Source organism: Anopheles arabiensis, chromosome 2 (assembly GCF_016920715.1).
Source record: "Anopheles arabiensis isolate DONGOLA chromosome 2, AaraD3, whole genome shotgun sequence".
In the NCBI taxonomy this organism is placed as follows: Eukaryota; Metazoa; Arthropoda; class Insecta; order Diptera; family Culicidae; genus Anopheles; species Anopheles arabiensis.
The window spans coordinates 110,611,643-110,626,870 of record NC_053517.1 but is presented as its reverse complement, the minus strand read 5'-3'; the positions used below and the strand labels follow the sequence as shown (position 1 = coordinate 110,626,870).

General features: G+C 44.9%; 3 protein-coding genes across 13 annotated transcripts in view; 2 read left to right on the top strand and 1 right to left on the bottom strand.

Moving 5' to 3' along the window:
• LOC120898454 (kinesin-like protein KIF13A) overlaps positions 1 to 8,164 on the top strand; it is a 29,833-nt gene extending 21,669 nt beyond the window's left edge. For 4 of the 7 annotated variants that reach the window (XM_040304322.1, XM_040304321.1, XM_040304323.1 and 1 more), the window contains exons 7-15: positions 4 to 54; positions 648 to 735; positions 806 to 892; positions 1,260 to 1,322; positions 1,586 to 2,074; positions 2,147 to 2,578; positions 2,647 to 2,783; positions 2,870 to 3,050; positions 3,118 to 8,164. In XM_040304322.1, coding sequence (XP_040160256.1) covers positions 4 to 54; positions 648 to 735; positions 806 to 892; positions 1,260 to 1,322; positions 1,586 to 2,074; positions 2,147 to 2,578; positions 2,647 to 2,783; positions 2,870 to 3,050; positions 3,118 to 3,197 — 1,608 coding nt within the window. In that variant the 3' untranslated portion in view covers positions 3,198 to 8,164. The remainder of the gene's footprint in view (positions 1 to 3; positions 55 to 647; positions 736 to 805; positions 893 to 1,259; positions 1,323 to 1,585; positions 2,075 to 2,146; positions 2,579 to 2,646; positions 2,784 to 2,869; positions 3,051 to 3,117) is intronic. The other 3 variants (XM_040304325.1, XM_040304326.1, XM_040304327.1) reach the window with 3 other exon arrangements.
• A 735-nt stretch (positions 8,165 to 8,899) lies between these two features.
• LOC120898455 lies at positions 8,900 to 9,727 on the top strand. The gene is made up of 3 exons (XM_040304328.1): positions 8,900 to 9,006; positions 9,073 to 9,154; positions 9,240 to 9,727. Exons 1-3 carry the CDS (start codon positions 8,986 to 8,988, stop codon positions 9,575 to 9,577), a joined length of 441 nt encoding a protein of 146 aa, XP_040160262.1. The 5' UTR covers positions 8,900 to 8,985; the 3' UTR covers positions 9,578 to 9,727.
• A 1,275-nt stretch (positions 9,728 to 11,002) lies between these two features.
• LOC120897508 (serine/threonine-protein kinase N) overlaps positions 11,003 to 15,228 on the bottom strand; it is a 61,915-nt gene continuing 57,689 nt past the window's right edge. For all 5 annotated transcript variants that reach the window (XM_040302461.1, XM_040302459.1, XM_040302463.1 and 2 more), the window contains 6 exons: positions 13,897 to 14,577; positions 13,638 to 13,827; positions 13,373 to 13,554; positions 13,193 to 13,300; positions 12,973 to 13,113; positions 11,003 to 12,897 (listed from right to left, as the gene is read on the bottom strand). In XM_040302461.1, the coding sequence (XP_040158395.1) occupies positions 12,754 to 12,897; positions 12,973 to 13,113; positions 13,193 to 13,300; positions 13,373 to 13,554; positions 13,638 to 13,827; positions 13,897 to 14,577 (1,446 nt within the window). In that variant the 3' untranslated portion in view covers positions 11,003 to 12,753. The remainder of the gene's footprint in view (positions 12,898 to 12,972; positions 13,114 to 13,192; positions 13,301 to 13,372; positions 13,555 to 13,637; positions 13,828 to 13,896; positions 14,578 to 15,228) is intronic.

The window sequence follows — 15,228 nt, the reverse complement described above, 5'->3', positions numbered from 1 at the left end:
AAGGCCGTAAAAGATGCCAGGGAGCTTAGTACGAGTCTCACCACCTCGAGGACAGTAAGTAGACGGTCGCTAGATGGAAAAGCGTGTTTCGTTTTTGTTAGACTGTGTCTCTGGATGTTTGTTTAGCTAGTGAAGAATATGAATTATTGTTTTGTTCTTTATTCTTTACAACGAAATTCGAATCCAGTTTGGTAGATATTGTAAGGAACGTATTTTTCTTAGATTTCTCATTTTTACGTCGTACTTTTTTCCCTTCATATTTTTCCCTTTTTTCAATTTTCATTTTGACGTTGAACGTTGTTCTCAATCGCGATTAAAACGAAAGGATGATACTGCACTTTGCAGTTTCAACGTTAAGCGTGTCTTTCCTCTATTCTTCAGGCTTTCGCGCTTTCATTGGAAGCTTTCCAATCAAGGCTTTTATGTGTTGTTTTGTGTATGCTGTTGTAGTAGTAATTCAGTTTCGGTAACGTGTTTGGAAAAATGTTTTATTTTGTCGTTACTCAAGTAGAAACGGTGTTGTTTCAGATTGTCGACTGTAGTATTCGCGAACGTGCGACGAACATATCGACTTCAACAACATTTCCGAAACACTCCGGGTTTGATTGTTCTTTGATGTCTAATGCTTGTTCTTTCGTTAATTGCAGATGCGATTCTTCGATGCCTCGTTCGAATCGTTGTTGAGCATTGGACGTTCGGAATCGTACGCTGACTTGAAGATGGGTCTTAACAATGGTGTGTATTACTATCTACGCGTATGAAAGTTATACTATACAGTAACACTTAATTCCTTTGGTTCTTACAGCGCAAAGCACCCGCGAAACAGCGAACAGCAGGCAAAAGATGAAGAACAACAACGGCGAGGAATCGTCCAGTTCGGGTTACGGTGCAGGTAGGCATCAATCGTGTACTGTGATAGAGTCGTTGTGTCGTGTTTTAGACGTTCTTCCAGCTCACCTTGACGTTTGTTTGATGTATCGTCTGTCCTACTTGTGATAGTTGGGCAAACTGTTGTAATGGTGTTAGAGTACTTGAAATATCCTTTTGTGGTAATACTAAATTTCACACGTGTACAACTCGCAATGCTCGGAACTTCGTCTCCTGTAGTAAATCTGTTAAAACTGATTCAGTGTTTCGGAAAAGATTTAACAAAAGAGCTGTGCCATCTCTCTATAATACATCATAAATCTCTTCCTTCCATCACTTACTTACCCACCATACTTTTACATTCTACACACGCTCTCACGAATGGAATGCAGCTCGTCCCACATTCCTCAATCTCAATATCAATCTGAATTCCTTGCGACTTCAGCCAACTAAACGTATGTAGCCCAATTGCAGTGTGTCGTATATGCTTTCCGTTACTGCTGAACTCCTTTGTTTTAAGTATTCTTTGATCTTTCTTTGTTGTTTATTTTTTTGTCTAACTTTGTTTGATTGTTGTTTGTTTCTTCAGCACTTATTCGTTTGAAAGTTAAGTCTGTTTGATTTATGTAGCTGTTTTTTTTTTTAAACTTTTTCTTTTAATAAAACCAGTAACGAAGTTGTTTCCAATTCTAAACAATGTCATTATTCCACTGTATAGCGTCCCCAGCCGCCAGTAAGTTGGCTCAACGGATGACGACACTACATGAGGAGCCGCTTATCAAGCAGATTTGCTACGAGGAAGAGGGTGAAGACCACTTCAGCGAGCCGGACTATCCCGAATACAACGATTTCTACGAACAGCCGATGGGCAAGAAGCCGTCGCTGTCGAAGATGAAATCATCGTACACGGTTGAATCGTTCATTGACATCGACAAGCGCAGTCAATCGGCCGGCGGTGAAGGCATGAACTCGGCTGGTGGAAAGTTTGCAAGCAAGACCAAGGCAGAGTCAGCATCGATGGGTGGAATCTCGTCGGCGCCAGTCTCTGGCGGCAGTGCAGGTGGCCCTGGAGCGAAGTATCAAACCATGACACCTAGCATGAGCTCGTCCACCTCAAGCGGTTACGGATCGCAGGCCGTATCGTGCAGTAACCTCACCAACGATGACACCTATTCCATACGATCAATGAGCGTCGGAGAAACGCCAGGTGAGTGGGCATCAGATCCGGAAGGTTCGGAGGACGATTTGTTAATGAACGGGACCTTTCCTATGCCTTCAGATACTATGTCACCGTCCAACAAAATGCAAGAACAAATCATGTCTACTAGCAGCAGCACCAATGCCAAATCGGAGGAGGAATCAGTGACCTCTCCGACGACCTCAACGACCGCTTCTGAGCACACGCTGATGGCGGAAAGCATGGACAGCTATAGCAGCAGTCCCACGACGCGGGCCCCGCTCGGTGAAATGCCGAAGCGTGTCAACCCGTTCCTGAAGGATGCCAATATCGAAGCATTTGACGATAGCAGTGCCCAACTCGACGCTGCTAAAGATGAGCAGCCGCAGCAGCAAGCATCGGAGGAGGACGAAGGACTCGGCGGCGAACAGAGTCAGTCCGAATCGACGACGACAATGAGCGACTCCACGCAGATGGTTGATGAAAGCGAAGAAAGCGATCATAGCTCAGCTAACACCAAACACTCCTCAGATGGTATGTGATTGTGTTGGTTGCTTCAATCGAATTTTGTTTAACAATGTATCCAACCCATTTCTGTCTAGTGATGGAAAGCAGCTTCTCCTCGACACCGGGCAAGCAGGAGATCATTCCGGATTGGGTTGTTGTGGGCGAGTCCGTGCTAATAAGACCGTATAACACCAGCGGAGTGATAGCGTTCGTTGGCGCTACACATTTCCAGGTAATTATATTCTCCGGATACAACACGATGAAGACGATAGAAATATTTTATATTATCGCTGTGCTATGAACGATTTCCTTCCGCAGGGAGGAACATGGATTGGTGTGGAGCTGGACACGCCTACCGGCAAAAATGACGGTACTGTGCAAGGCATCCAGTACTTCGATTGCCGCCCAAAGCACGGAATTTTCGTGCGTGTCGATAAACTGATCCTGGATAAGCGTGGCCGAGCGATGCGCGAGCTGAAAAAGGCAGAAAAGATGAAAGGTTTGTTAGAAGATGTGGCTTTGAATGATCTTAACGATCATATTAATAATGTAAAACTCTATTTTAGCGGAACTTGCTGGTGGCAAGGGAGGACAAAGGCCACTGACCGGCGGCACCGGAACGGCAACGAATGGACCACGCAAATGATACGCGTTCAATCGTGGCCTCAGCAGCGCTCAGTGTTCGTCGAGGCCGTTCACGGGCCGGAAGCGGTTTGTGCCGAAATCTGCCTCCGTTGCAGCATTTAACCGCGGTAAGTAAAGGACATCTCGCGTACAGTACACAGTCGGGTTGCCGGTGGCGCAAGGAAGCGGAAACGCCAGAGGGACGGAGAGCTGGGAAAAGCCCAGTACAGCGATTTTTGCAATCTTCATACGCTCGTCAGCTTCTTCAGCCCATCAGTACCTTCGGAATGGCAGAATCGCAGGGAGAATTGCAAAGAGTCATTTGAACGGAACGTGTGAGGGGTCACACAGCCACAGGCCCGACGATGCAGAATCCATCCCTTCTATCAAGAAGTTTGCTTGATATTTTGATGAGATGCTTTTTTCCTATACATTGACGTAGAACTAGAAGCTCGCGACCGAGTAGCAGTGACCGATAGAGGCACTAGAGGCACTAGAGACATACGCATTAATAGAGTCATGCCGCGAACGCTCTTCTACCGCTCTAGATAGTGAATGGGATACTACTACTCACCATCATGGCCAATCTGGCACGATACGTGTGGGGAAGGGGGGGGGGATGTTGGGGTCATACGGTAAGCTGTATGATGCTACCTCCCTTCCTCCTCATTATCGTGCGATGGTAGAGGGTGCAAAATTAAAGTAATCTTATCAAATTACATACATTTTACAACTACTCATACCATTATCAAAAAAGATGTGCGATAAACCGGCCGACCGGTGGAAGTAAAGTGAAGGATAGTATCTAGTTTTACACGTCACGCTGGCGAAGTAGTAGAGTGAGCGTACGGCGGCCGAGTCAGTAGGCAAAATGAATCGAGCGTTTCTCACACAAGTCCATTTCTTACACATGTCGTTTTGCATAAATGCATCTGTATGTTAGTTGCTGCACCTTGGTGTGATCACACAAAAGTACCAGCCAAAAAAACAAAACAAAAACACACACTCACACAACAATACAGGACAGGCAAAGGACTTATACGAAACCGTTGAACCGAGTTGCATGCCGATCACAGCTCGCGCGGAAACTGAAGTTGTTTGTTTGAACCGCAAGCGTTTACGCCTTTCGATAGGCATTTTCGAACTGTTTGAACCCGATTCCATCCCGCTTTCGATAGAAAACTAAAAAAGTTGAAACACAATCTCTACACGTTTTTCGTCCGTTCAATGTGAAGCTGTCGCTGAAGTGGGAGAAGTAGAAACAGTCGCCGAGGAGGAGGACGAGGAGGTAGTAAAACAAAGCAAAAGCTAACGTACCATTTTCTGAGTGTAGTACATTTTCTATATATTATGTTAGTGGGAAAAGAAGTAGAGCACAGGGGGGGGTTCTAGCACTTTGCAGTTTGTTAGGCACGAGAAAAGGGGAATCGATGGGCGAACGACTCGTGAGCAATTTTCTGTCCGTGTTGGCACGAAAGTGCGGGACGCGCAAAACCAATCCATTCCAATTTGCAATAAAAGCGATTCCTTCCGTTGCAGTGAGTGTGCCCGTGGAAGTAACGGGCCGCTCTTGAACACACACACACACATACACGCAAAGTAGGGCCGCTAGAAGACAAACCAGCACACCAACACGTCCAACAGTAGGCAACGCTAGTATTCATCCCCTGTGCGCTGGTGTTCCATCCGGGAAGCGATTAAGAAAGCTCGTATCAAATCAGTCCATTCCGTTTCGAGTATTGACAGCAGATTAGTGTTGTGTGAGTGTATCTGTATATCTGTATGTGTGTGTGTATGTTGAAGGTAGAGCATCCATTCATTCGATCAGCATAGGGGGAGAGCAGCACTGTTAGTCTCAGGTCACACAAACCCATCTGCACGGTAGAGAACTATTCACTTTGATCAGCAACTGCTAGGGTTTTAACTGTGCGGGGAAGCATATCCAGTGCTGCACAAACACACACACACGCACATTTCTCGTTAGATCGAACGTAGCAGGGGAAGATGATCGAAAAACGATTGCTTTGGTGGCTAGGGTAACACTGGCCCTTCAGTGCTTAGCTCAACCGAAAGCGTCAAAACCGAAGCAGGCGAGGTACAAGACGGTTGTTTGTTGTTTAGTATTATTTGCTAGTGGCTGTGGCAAGCTTTCCAGCAAGAAGCGGCCTAAAGCATGCCCAAAAGCATGTCGAAATTAGCAACTAAGAACGAGCGAAAGTGATAGAGACGTAAGGACGAACGAACAAGGAGCGTGTGTGTGTGTGTGTGTTTGAGCCAGTGCTGTTTATGTTTTCCCGCACAACTCCAGGCCGAAGGAGATAAGCAAGAAGGTACTGAAAGTATGTTGGCAATTATGATACATTCGTAGAAGGACGAAACGTTTAGGTCTAGATAAAGTCATACAATGGAACACCAGTGAAACTTGTTGATAGGCGTCTGTGCAAGAAGATGAACAGAACAGCAATTTGTCGGAAAACGGAAAGGCGCATACATGTTGTTGGGTAGATAGAATAGTAGATTGCAATAATGGAGAAAACACTCTGTCCCGTGCGATGACCTACGATGTCGTCGTCCCCGTTGGCCTGTAGCATGTGTAGGCAAACCAAGCAAAGCACAGCAATGGCGGAGCATTGGATAAATAGTCCCTCAAATAGTGATTTAGTACGACATTGCTCACACGTATTACATAATAGAGAAAACGTAGAACAACCACCAGGGCAGGCAAACAAGAAAGCACCATCTCTCCTCTCACCAAGGGCTAACGTGTTGAGGGTACGATTTCGGTTACATTTCATTCTCTAATTACTATTATCATGGCGTATCGTTTGTGCATCCTTTTCCACTGTAGGCAGCAATGCAGCTAACGCTATAGAAAGCAACACAAACAAACAAACACAGACACACCAAGACTCAATGCGGAAACGTAACAGCAATATTTGATCATAGGATGATAGATGTGCGCTTCATGTTAGAGAGAGAGAGAGAGCGAGAGCGAGAGCGAGATAGAGCGGAGTGAAACAGGGAGTCGGTCACAGTAGTAGGCCATTCCCGTCGAAAGAGGTGATTTTAACTTGTAACTAGCGGAAAAGGTTATTGTGATTTAGTTGTTTAAGTTAGACAAGAGCAAATTTTGTGTTTTTGTGTGCTGTTCGCTCAAACGACTTTTTGGCTTTTGTTTTAAGCGTGCTTTATGAATGAAACGTCATATCCTAATCGAGAGGGAGAGAGGGAGAGAGAGTTATGTTTAGCTTACAATTCGTTTGTTTACATCGTTTACAACAATTGCGACACACAGACACACACAACTCACTACACATCCTCTCACATGTTATCTACCACGGTCACCGGCTTTATCAACCCCCCCTCGGCGTGCCAGTAGAAGCCTAGGGAAGGTTACGGGGTGGCAAAGACAAATGGGGACGCGTGCATCCACTGACTTTGAGTTTATTTGTTATTGCTACACGACGCTCTGTTTAGTATAAAATGTGTTGCAAATGCTAATCGATTTGTGTGATTTTAAGCTTATCGTTTGGGAGGGTTTTGTTTCGTTCCTTTTTCCTGTAAAGAACAACGAGATGTAGGACGGGAAGATGTTTTAGTTAGGAGGAACCGCCGGGAAGAAACGAACACTGTTATGTACATAGCTGATAACGGAACTATATGGCTTTTTTGTGTGTGTCTGCGTTAAGATCGGCATAATTCATATCATTTATTAAGCTCCATATTCCCCTTCCTCCCCATGCGGATGCTGCTGCCGAAGCACCGTTTGTGTATATTTATTTTTAATATATCTTTATGTTATGTTTGTCGTGTGCATTCCTCTTCTGCCCTGTAATACTATTAGAAGATGGTCCGATTCCCCCCTCCCTATCCATTACTCTTCTCTACATCTTATCAGCGATAATAGAACGATCGTGCTTCGATGTGTGTCCAATGTTATACTAGAGGAAGGGAAAGATAGAGAGTGAGTGAGGCGCAAATCCGTTTCAGATCGTATTTCACACAATCATTGTTAAATAGCGTTAGGACAGCGAGTGGTAGTACACGCAAGAGGGGGATTAGTCCTAATTGTCTTACTCTATAGTACTAGCCTAGTGCATTCCTTGCCCTCTCCTTAACTCCCCCCTTAACAATCTCCACCTTTTCCGACTTTATCTAGCCCGAGAGGGGGGAGATCATGAATGTGAAAAAAGAAAAGAAAACAACTTTCCTGTGTAATAAATAAAGCTGTATAGTAATAATGATGACTTAGTAGGGGAGAGCGCTTCTAGTAGTAGTAGATCCGTGTGACCCGCGGTGGTTGTTGTTGCAATAAAGATATGACCGTTGTCACCGAAAGGCTGAAAAGTGCAAATTCGAAAGGAAAAGGTGAACGAGCTGAAATGAGTGGAAAGAAATGGCGTTTTGCTTTGAAAAAGAAAGTCCATAGAACGACGCGTGAGGCGCAGGAAAGAGAGGAAGCATGATTATCGAATAATATGTCCCATTCCGTCGCACATCCCTCCTGCCCGCCCTGGCGAATAAAGAGCAACACGATATACAAATTATTATCCTTTACTGAAGTTGAGAACACAAAGAAGCAAAGGAAAGCTGTGTGTGTGTGTATATACATGTGCGAGCATGTATGAAAGTCTAAACGATAGATTAACACAAAAAATTAAGGAACACGGTAGAGATTAACATGGCTGAGGTGAAAAAAGAAGAAAAATACACACTTTCACACTTACAGACAAGAAAATAAGAAGAAGAGAGAGTACAGCAAGTGAACAAAATACAAAATCCAACAAAATCTATTTTTCTAGACTAGTAATAACAAGTAATGTATAACGCATAAAGTGAGGTGGTGCGTTATCATTATTGAAAGAGGGTAATTATTCAAAACCAACAAACCAAACAGAAAATTTACAAAAAGCTTGCTATGAAACAAAAAGAACAAAAAAAACATGCAAATAAACCTAACCCTTGCTCCTCCTACCCTCTTTACAAGCGCGCCAAGATGCGTTCAAATTAACACAAACATTGGATCAGGAAGGAAGCAAATATTGAAGATTCTATAAGAAATATATACATATATTAGGACAAGCAGAGGAGGGAGAATACAACAAAAAACACACACTCCACACAACACATCATGAAAATTTCACGAGGGAGCCATTAAGAAGCGGAATCTGGCTTAAAATGAGGCGTAAGATGCGTAAGATGAAGGGCAGCGGATAAAGGATAAATAGTAAATCTAGTCAAAGCAGCAGTGGTCGTCCAAACAGAAGATAACACTGAAGGTGGCTCCAATCGTAATGTGGTTCTTTCATCAAAATCGAGCACGAGCAAGAGGTGTGGTGGTGGGAGTGGTGAGAACGAAACAATCCCCTCGTACAACACAGAAAAGAAAACACAAACACAGTACCATAAGAAACATGATGAAAAAGAAGCAACAACAAAAAAACAAAGATTAATACTTATATTGAATACTGCTTATTCTGTAATTATAATAAAAAAATAGTCGCGAGTCGAACAAATCTGAGTTCGTAGCATATTCGTTCCGCTGGCCGAAATTAAATGACGAAGAATTGAAGAAACTAATCGACACACTAACAAAAATGACTAAAAAGTTCATCGCTTGCTGTCGAATTGAAGTCGCTGAAGTCTCCCATTTCGAGCAGAACAGAGTCGAGCAAGATTTGCTGCATGGGCAAGCAGCAGGTGCGGCTGACAGTTCGGATGAAGCAGAAACGTCAAACCGCTGCTGCACGGCGTTTGGCGCACTGTAAACAAAACAACGGACCGGCTTTTCCCGTGAGCACAGCGATGGAATGGTAAACTTTCACGAAATTGTACGTTTAATGTGGTGATAGTTGGTACAGCGTAGCATTAACGAAGTATGTTTTGTTATTCTGCAGATCAAAGTCTTCTACACACTAGGGTGCGAAGATGATGCGCTCTGTTACGGTGCTTGCCGTGTTTACATTCATCTGCAAGAAGGTTTGTGTGGATTGTGTGTTGAAGCAAAACGTTTTCGTCTCTTTAGCACAGATAGCTGACCTCTTTCCTTCTGTGTTCGTTACAGAAAAGCACATGCACGATGTGCAGTACACGTACGAGAAGCGGCTGCAAATGTTCTACCTAACAGCGAGAAAGGAACCGGATGGCCCGATCGACCTGTTCATTCCTGCGTTGACGACAAATGCATTGAATTTGGTGCAGCTGAAGCAGTGCAGAGAGACGATCACACTGCCCGATGGTCAAAAGCCGGCGAGTATCGTGTTGGCGATCTGTGATGGTAGTTCAACGGTACTTCTTTACCGGATGACGCCAGGATTGAAAGAAATCGCTCAAAAGTTGCCATCGAAGGGTAAACTGCTACGAATGAGGACGGGGACGGGCTGTGAGCAGGCACCAAAATGAAATAGAACGGTCTTCGTTTTGAATGCACGACACAGCGGTTTGCAAGCAAAACAGCTGATTGTATAGCAGGGCTGTCAAACCTAGGTTTGAATGTGTTATGCGTTTTCATGACAAAGATAAAATAAAAAATACCTCATCTCACAAAAACAATTTTACCCATGTGTGTAAATATCTATATGAAGTACGAAGGTAGCGCGTCCGTCGAATATATCACACCTGTATTGCTACTACTACTACTAACAAATTAAAAAAAGAGGCGGAGTTACGAAGTCACCATGACAACAATCCCGTTCCACGATCGAGTTCCGAGAAGGAATTTTGCCAAATCTGTACGCGAAAACCCGAACAAAGTAACAGGAAAACATACCTTTAAGAGGTAGCGCGTCCGTCGAATAGATCCCGCCTGTACACTACTACCACCTCTATCCAATTAAAAATTGAGACGGAGTTACGAAGTCATCCCGTCTCACGATCGAGGTCCGAGAAGGAATTTTGAAAAATCTGTACGCGTAAAGCCGAACCAAGTAACAGGAGAACATACCATTAGGAGGTAGCACGTCCGTCGAATAGATCCCACCTGTACACTACTACTACTACTCCAATTAAAAAATGAGGCGGAGTTACAAAGTCACCATCGAGTTCCGAGAAGGAATTTCGCCAAATCTGTACGCGAAACCCCGAGCTAAGTAACAGGAGAACATACCTTCAAGAGGTAGCGCGTCCGTCGAATAGATCCCACCTGTACACTACTACCACTACCGTCCAATTAAAAAATGAGGCGGAGTTACGAAGTCATCCCGTCTCACGATCGAGTTCCGAGAAGGAATTTTGAAAAATCTGTACGCGTAAAGCCGAACCAAGTAACAGGAGAACATAGTTTCAGGAGGTAGCACGTCCGTCGAATAGATCCCGCCTGTACACTACTACTACTACCATCCAATTAAAAAAAGAGGCGGAGTTACGAAGACACTATCAGAACAATCCCGTTCCACGAACGTGTTCCGAGAAGGAAAACCCGAACCAAGTAACAGGAGCACATACCATCAGGAGGTTAGCGCAACACTTAAAAAGGAGGCGGAGTTATGATGTTGTCAGGATTTTAGTATACGCCTTCCTTTTTTATACCAGTTTGCGTGATCGGGAGATCATCACTGTCGCCATTTGCAATTTTTATCCTTTGTGCTAAAGAGGAGTGCTCTTTCTCTTTCTTTCAAAATGGCCACAAACAGAGGAACATCTACTCGATTCGCACTGTTCGTTACTTACCCGTTGCAAACCATCAATCCATCATTTGGGTGTGCTGTTGTGTGGCGTTTTATAAATAAGCAATTTAGTTCAGCAAAGATAAGAGATAGTACCGATGATATGAGTAGGCGCCATTAAGGCGCAATAAAGATAAATAAGCAAAAACACAAACACAGTTAATCAATATGTTGACTTTAAATAACCATTGTACAATGTATTCCGATAACTAATCACGCGCTGGTGTTTTTTGATCATCAAAAATACACATCGATACATGCGATGTGTGTGTGTGGGTGTGTATGTGTGCATCTGTGTGGGAACTATCCCTTCACTTGTTCTTCTCTCTAATTACCGGCAAATACTCACTCACTAAGACCCACACAGACACACACGCACACACCGTCTCAAACACAATCGATTAAATACAGCATCAACTCCATCATCGCGAATTAAAAAAAAAAATCAACTCAACCCCAACCCTCCCAGCATACCACCCAAAGGGGGTTGGCATAACAGGAGAGGAGGGAGAGGAGGGGTACGGGTTTTCTGACGCACATATATGCACAATGTTACCTGTAAATAAACCTGTACTGAAGCCCTAACACATTACTGTAGCTTTCGATTCCTCACCGCGCGTGTGGGTGTGAGTGTGTTTTGATGCGCTTTTAATCGGGACACGACTTGTCCCAGAAAAACACACACAGACACGCACACACACACTTGAACACAGCTTCTTCTATCTAGCGCATATATATGTATGTTGAACGTAACACGTGAAACGTAACAAGTATTTATATATATAATAGAGATAGATATAAGTCCTACTTACAAGAGAAATAAACCTAATTTCATCTAACTAGCGCAATTTAACAGCTTTCTCTTTTTTCTCTCTCTCCCTTTCTCTCTCTCTCGCCCTATTTGCTCTTTTTTTCTCTCTTCTTTTTAACTCGTTTCTTTCCTTTCTTATCATGTTACATTGTTTAGTGCTGTGCTTTCTGGTGTGTTCTATTGTTTTTGCTTTATAAAAAAAACACACATACGTACACACATACACCATTTGCATACATTTGTCTTTGTGTTTTCCATTTTTTTTTTGTATGATGCGGAGGAGGATTTTCAGTCTACTTTTGTTTTACTGTGTTGCTTTCTGCACAATTATTACAACAGGATAATGGAAACGAACGTATGTTAAGGGAGAAATACCACTTAATAAACAATAATTACAACCAAAAAGGACATAGAACACACAAACAAAAGAGACAAAACACAACTACACAGAAACTACACGCAGTGGTGAAAGTGGTGAACGGTGGACGACGGTGTGTGTGTGTGTGTGTGAATGAATTAGTAAGGAAAACACAAACGTGTAAATAAAGAAAAACCAATTGCCACTTGGTGCGAGTTGAGCTGTTTGAATGTCCTCTCTCGTCACTTTACCAAAATAGGTTAGAGGAGAAGTGGAGCTTCTTTATCCAATCTTGTTCGACCGGGCATTATTCTTTAATCTCGCGGTACGCGTAACAGGTAAACTTTTATCTCTTATCTAACACGAAGCTGCTGCTGCCGTCGCCGTATGTGTCCGTATCGAACGTGTGGTGTTACGTTTGTTGCTTTTTGCTTTTTTTCTTATCCAAAACCCATCCTCTAATTCCCCTTTACTACTCTTCTCCAATCTAGAACGTTCCGCGCAGTGGCAAACCCTGCGATCCATCGTTTAAAGGCACACACACAGACACAGACACGGCGCGTTCCCATCTCATTTGTGTTTGTCCCTGCCTATTGATCATTTTGCCATCGAGAGGGGTTTGCGCGCGTTTTGGAGTGTGTGTGTGTTCGCCTCTTATTTTCTCTTTACAATATATGCTAGCTGTAACACAATCGAGTAAGAAGACGAAGAAGCGTCCTCATCTTGTCTCCTCTCTCTCTCTCTCTCAACACCAATCGGCCATGTAGGTAAAGTCCTTGAAGTACGTCTGCTCCACCTCGGTGAGCACGCGCGGATCCTTCGGTGGCGTTAGGGCGGGCTTTTCGGACGTGAATTCCTCGTCAAAGTTGGACACATCTTCCGCGGAACGCTGCGTAAAACGGATCGATGCTTGTGATTAAAAGCAAGTCTCCACGGGGTGGGGTGGAAGAAAAAAGATACTTACAACCGTTGGCACAAACGGTGGCTTCACCTTCTTGAGCAATAGGTCGTCCCAGACAATGTTGCGGAAGAAGGCCTGCCGCTTCACGTCCTCGGCATCGCGTTCGGACGACCCGAGCCGACGGTCCGGATTCTTACGCAGCAACTGTGTGCAAATGTTACAATTAGAATCCAATTGGAATCGAATCGACGAATCTCAGCGAGAAAGAATCAACTCAACTTACCCTTCTCATAATGGCGATTGCTTCGAGCGACAGGAACCGGGGATAGCGAACCTCATCGTTGACGATCGAATCAAACACCTCCTCCTCATCATCGCCCGGGAATGGTGACTGCACAAAGACAAGGCAAAAATGTATGATTAATATCACTCTCCTCTCAAGGGACGGAAAAAGGACACAAACCTCTCCGACGAGCATCTCGAAGATCAGCACACCCAAACCCCACCAGTCGACGGCACGGGTGTAGGACGTTTCGGTCAGCACTTCCGGGGCGAGGAATTCGGGCGTACCGCAGAACGTACCCGTCCGGTCACCGAAACCCATACCCTCCTTGCACAAACCAAAGTCAGCGATCTTTACATAACCTGGAGCAATTAGAATTGGAAACATATCGTTTGTTAATCCACTGTTTTGAGCTTATCTTTCAGGCGCCTTCGCGTCATCGTACCTTCCGTATCCAGCAGAAGATTGTCCAGCTTTAGATCGCGGTAGATGATTTTGCTTTCGTGCAGATACTGCAAACCGAGCACGACGCACGCCGCATAGAAGACGGCCCTCGGTTCCGAGAACACGTCCGTGTGGATGTGCATCATCAGATCACCGCCGGCCGCGTACTCCATCACGAAGCAGACGTGTTGCTGAGGAAATGAGAAAATAACAATCAATTCTCTGCATTACTCTCCCCCACTCCCTCTACGGATACTTACATCGGTCTGGAAGCAGGAGAACAGGTTCACCAGGAACGGGTGGCGCATCGTGTTCGCCACCTCGAAGATGCGCTTCTCGCTCAGCAACGATTCCACCTCGTCGCGCGCAATAATGTCGCCCTTCTTCAGCGCCTTGATCGCGAAATATTCGCCCGTGTGTTTGTACTGCGCCAGTATCACCTTGCCGAAGTGGCCCCGCCCCAGCACGCTCAGCAGCCGGAAGCTGTCCATGCACATGCCAGCGCCCGGTGCACCCGCCATCGCTCCCGCCTGCGACTGGCGGCGACTTTCGTACGCGCTGTCCCGATACTGGAGGGCACGGGCCGGTCCACCGGCCGGACGTCGATTCACCGGCGGACCGACGGCGCCCGATGCGGCACCAACGTCAACCATGCCGGAACTGGATGCTTGACCGGCGGCGGCAGCGTGTTGCTGGGCCAACAGGGAAGGTGGTACTACTGCTGGTTGCTGTTGCTGTTGCTGCAGCTGCTGTTGTAGTAGAAGCTGCTGCTGCTGCTGCTGCTGCTGATAGAGTTGCTGCTGCTGTTGCGCTTGGAGGGCGGCCGCCGCAGCAAGCGATGCCTGCTGGCTCATCAGCGTGGCCGACGGATGATGGTGATGGGGTGGCAGTGGCGGTGGCACCACATTGCCTCCGATCGTGAGCTGTTCGAACGGAAGGATCTGTGAGGCGAAGAGAAAGCAAAAGGTTAGAAAAACGGTACAAAAGTGGCACGGCAAGCTGCAAAACATAAGAAAAATGGGCAATGATTTAAACAGGAAAAAAAACAACAAAACACAGCGAAATAGAAGAGAAAGAAGAAGAAGAAGCAGCAAGTCCGGTAGAAGAACAGTAAACGTAAAACCAAACATATGCGGAAGTGTGTGTAAGGAGAAAAAGAAGCGGCACACACACATACAAAAAGGTAAGAACTTTAACAACCAAACACAGCAGCAAATAACAGCAACAGCAAAAGAAAAGGGAAGAAATTAATTCAAAAAAGACAAACGCAGGTTAAAAGGATTGGCTGAAAGTGTGGTAAAATCGTACAAGACATGAAGTAAGACACGAAAGACGCACACACGCACAGGGAATGGATGAGTGTTAAACAAAACGGTTGAGATGTATTAAAAGGTTAAGAAAAGGGTCATAACATTTTCTGACTCGATTTTATTCCCGAAATTTGGAGTTGTGTGAGTATAGTGTGTGTTTTTAGGGGTGTGTTAGTAACGCACAAGATTAGATCAATGGATGCTTGGATTACACAACAGCATGATAGCATGGAATGCAGTTACGCGCGCGATTGACGGAAATCTTCTCTGTGAAAACGAAGT

Bases quoted from the DNA above. Each gene is read 5' to 3' on its own strand.
- LOC120898455 (XM_040304328.1), top strand. From the start codon at position 8,986: ATGGTAAACTTTCACGAAATT. The intron at 9,007-9,072 runs GTACGTTTAATG...GTTATTCTGCAG, and splicing joins TGGTAAACTTTCACGAAATT to ATCAAAGTCTTCTACACACT. The intron at 9,155-9,239 runs GTTTGTGTGGAT...TGTTCGTTACAG, and splicing joins TTACATTCATCTGCAAGAAG to AAAAGCACATGCACGATGTG.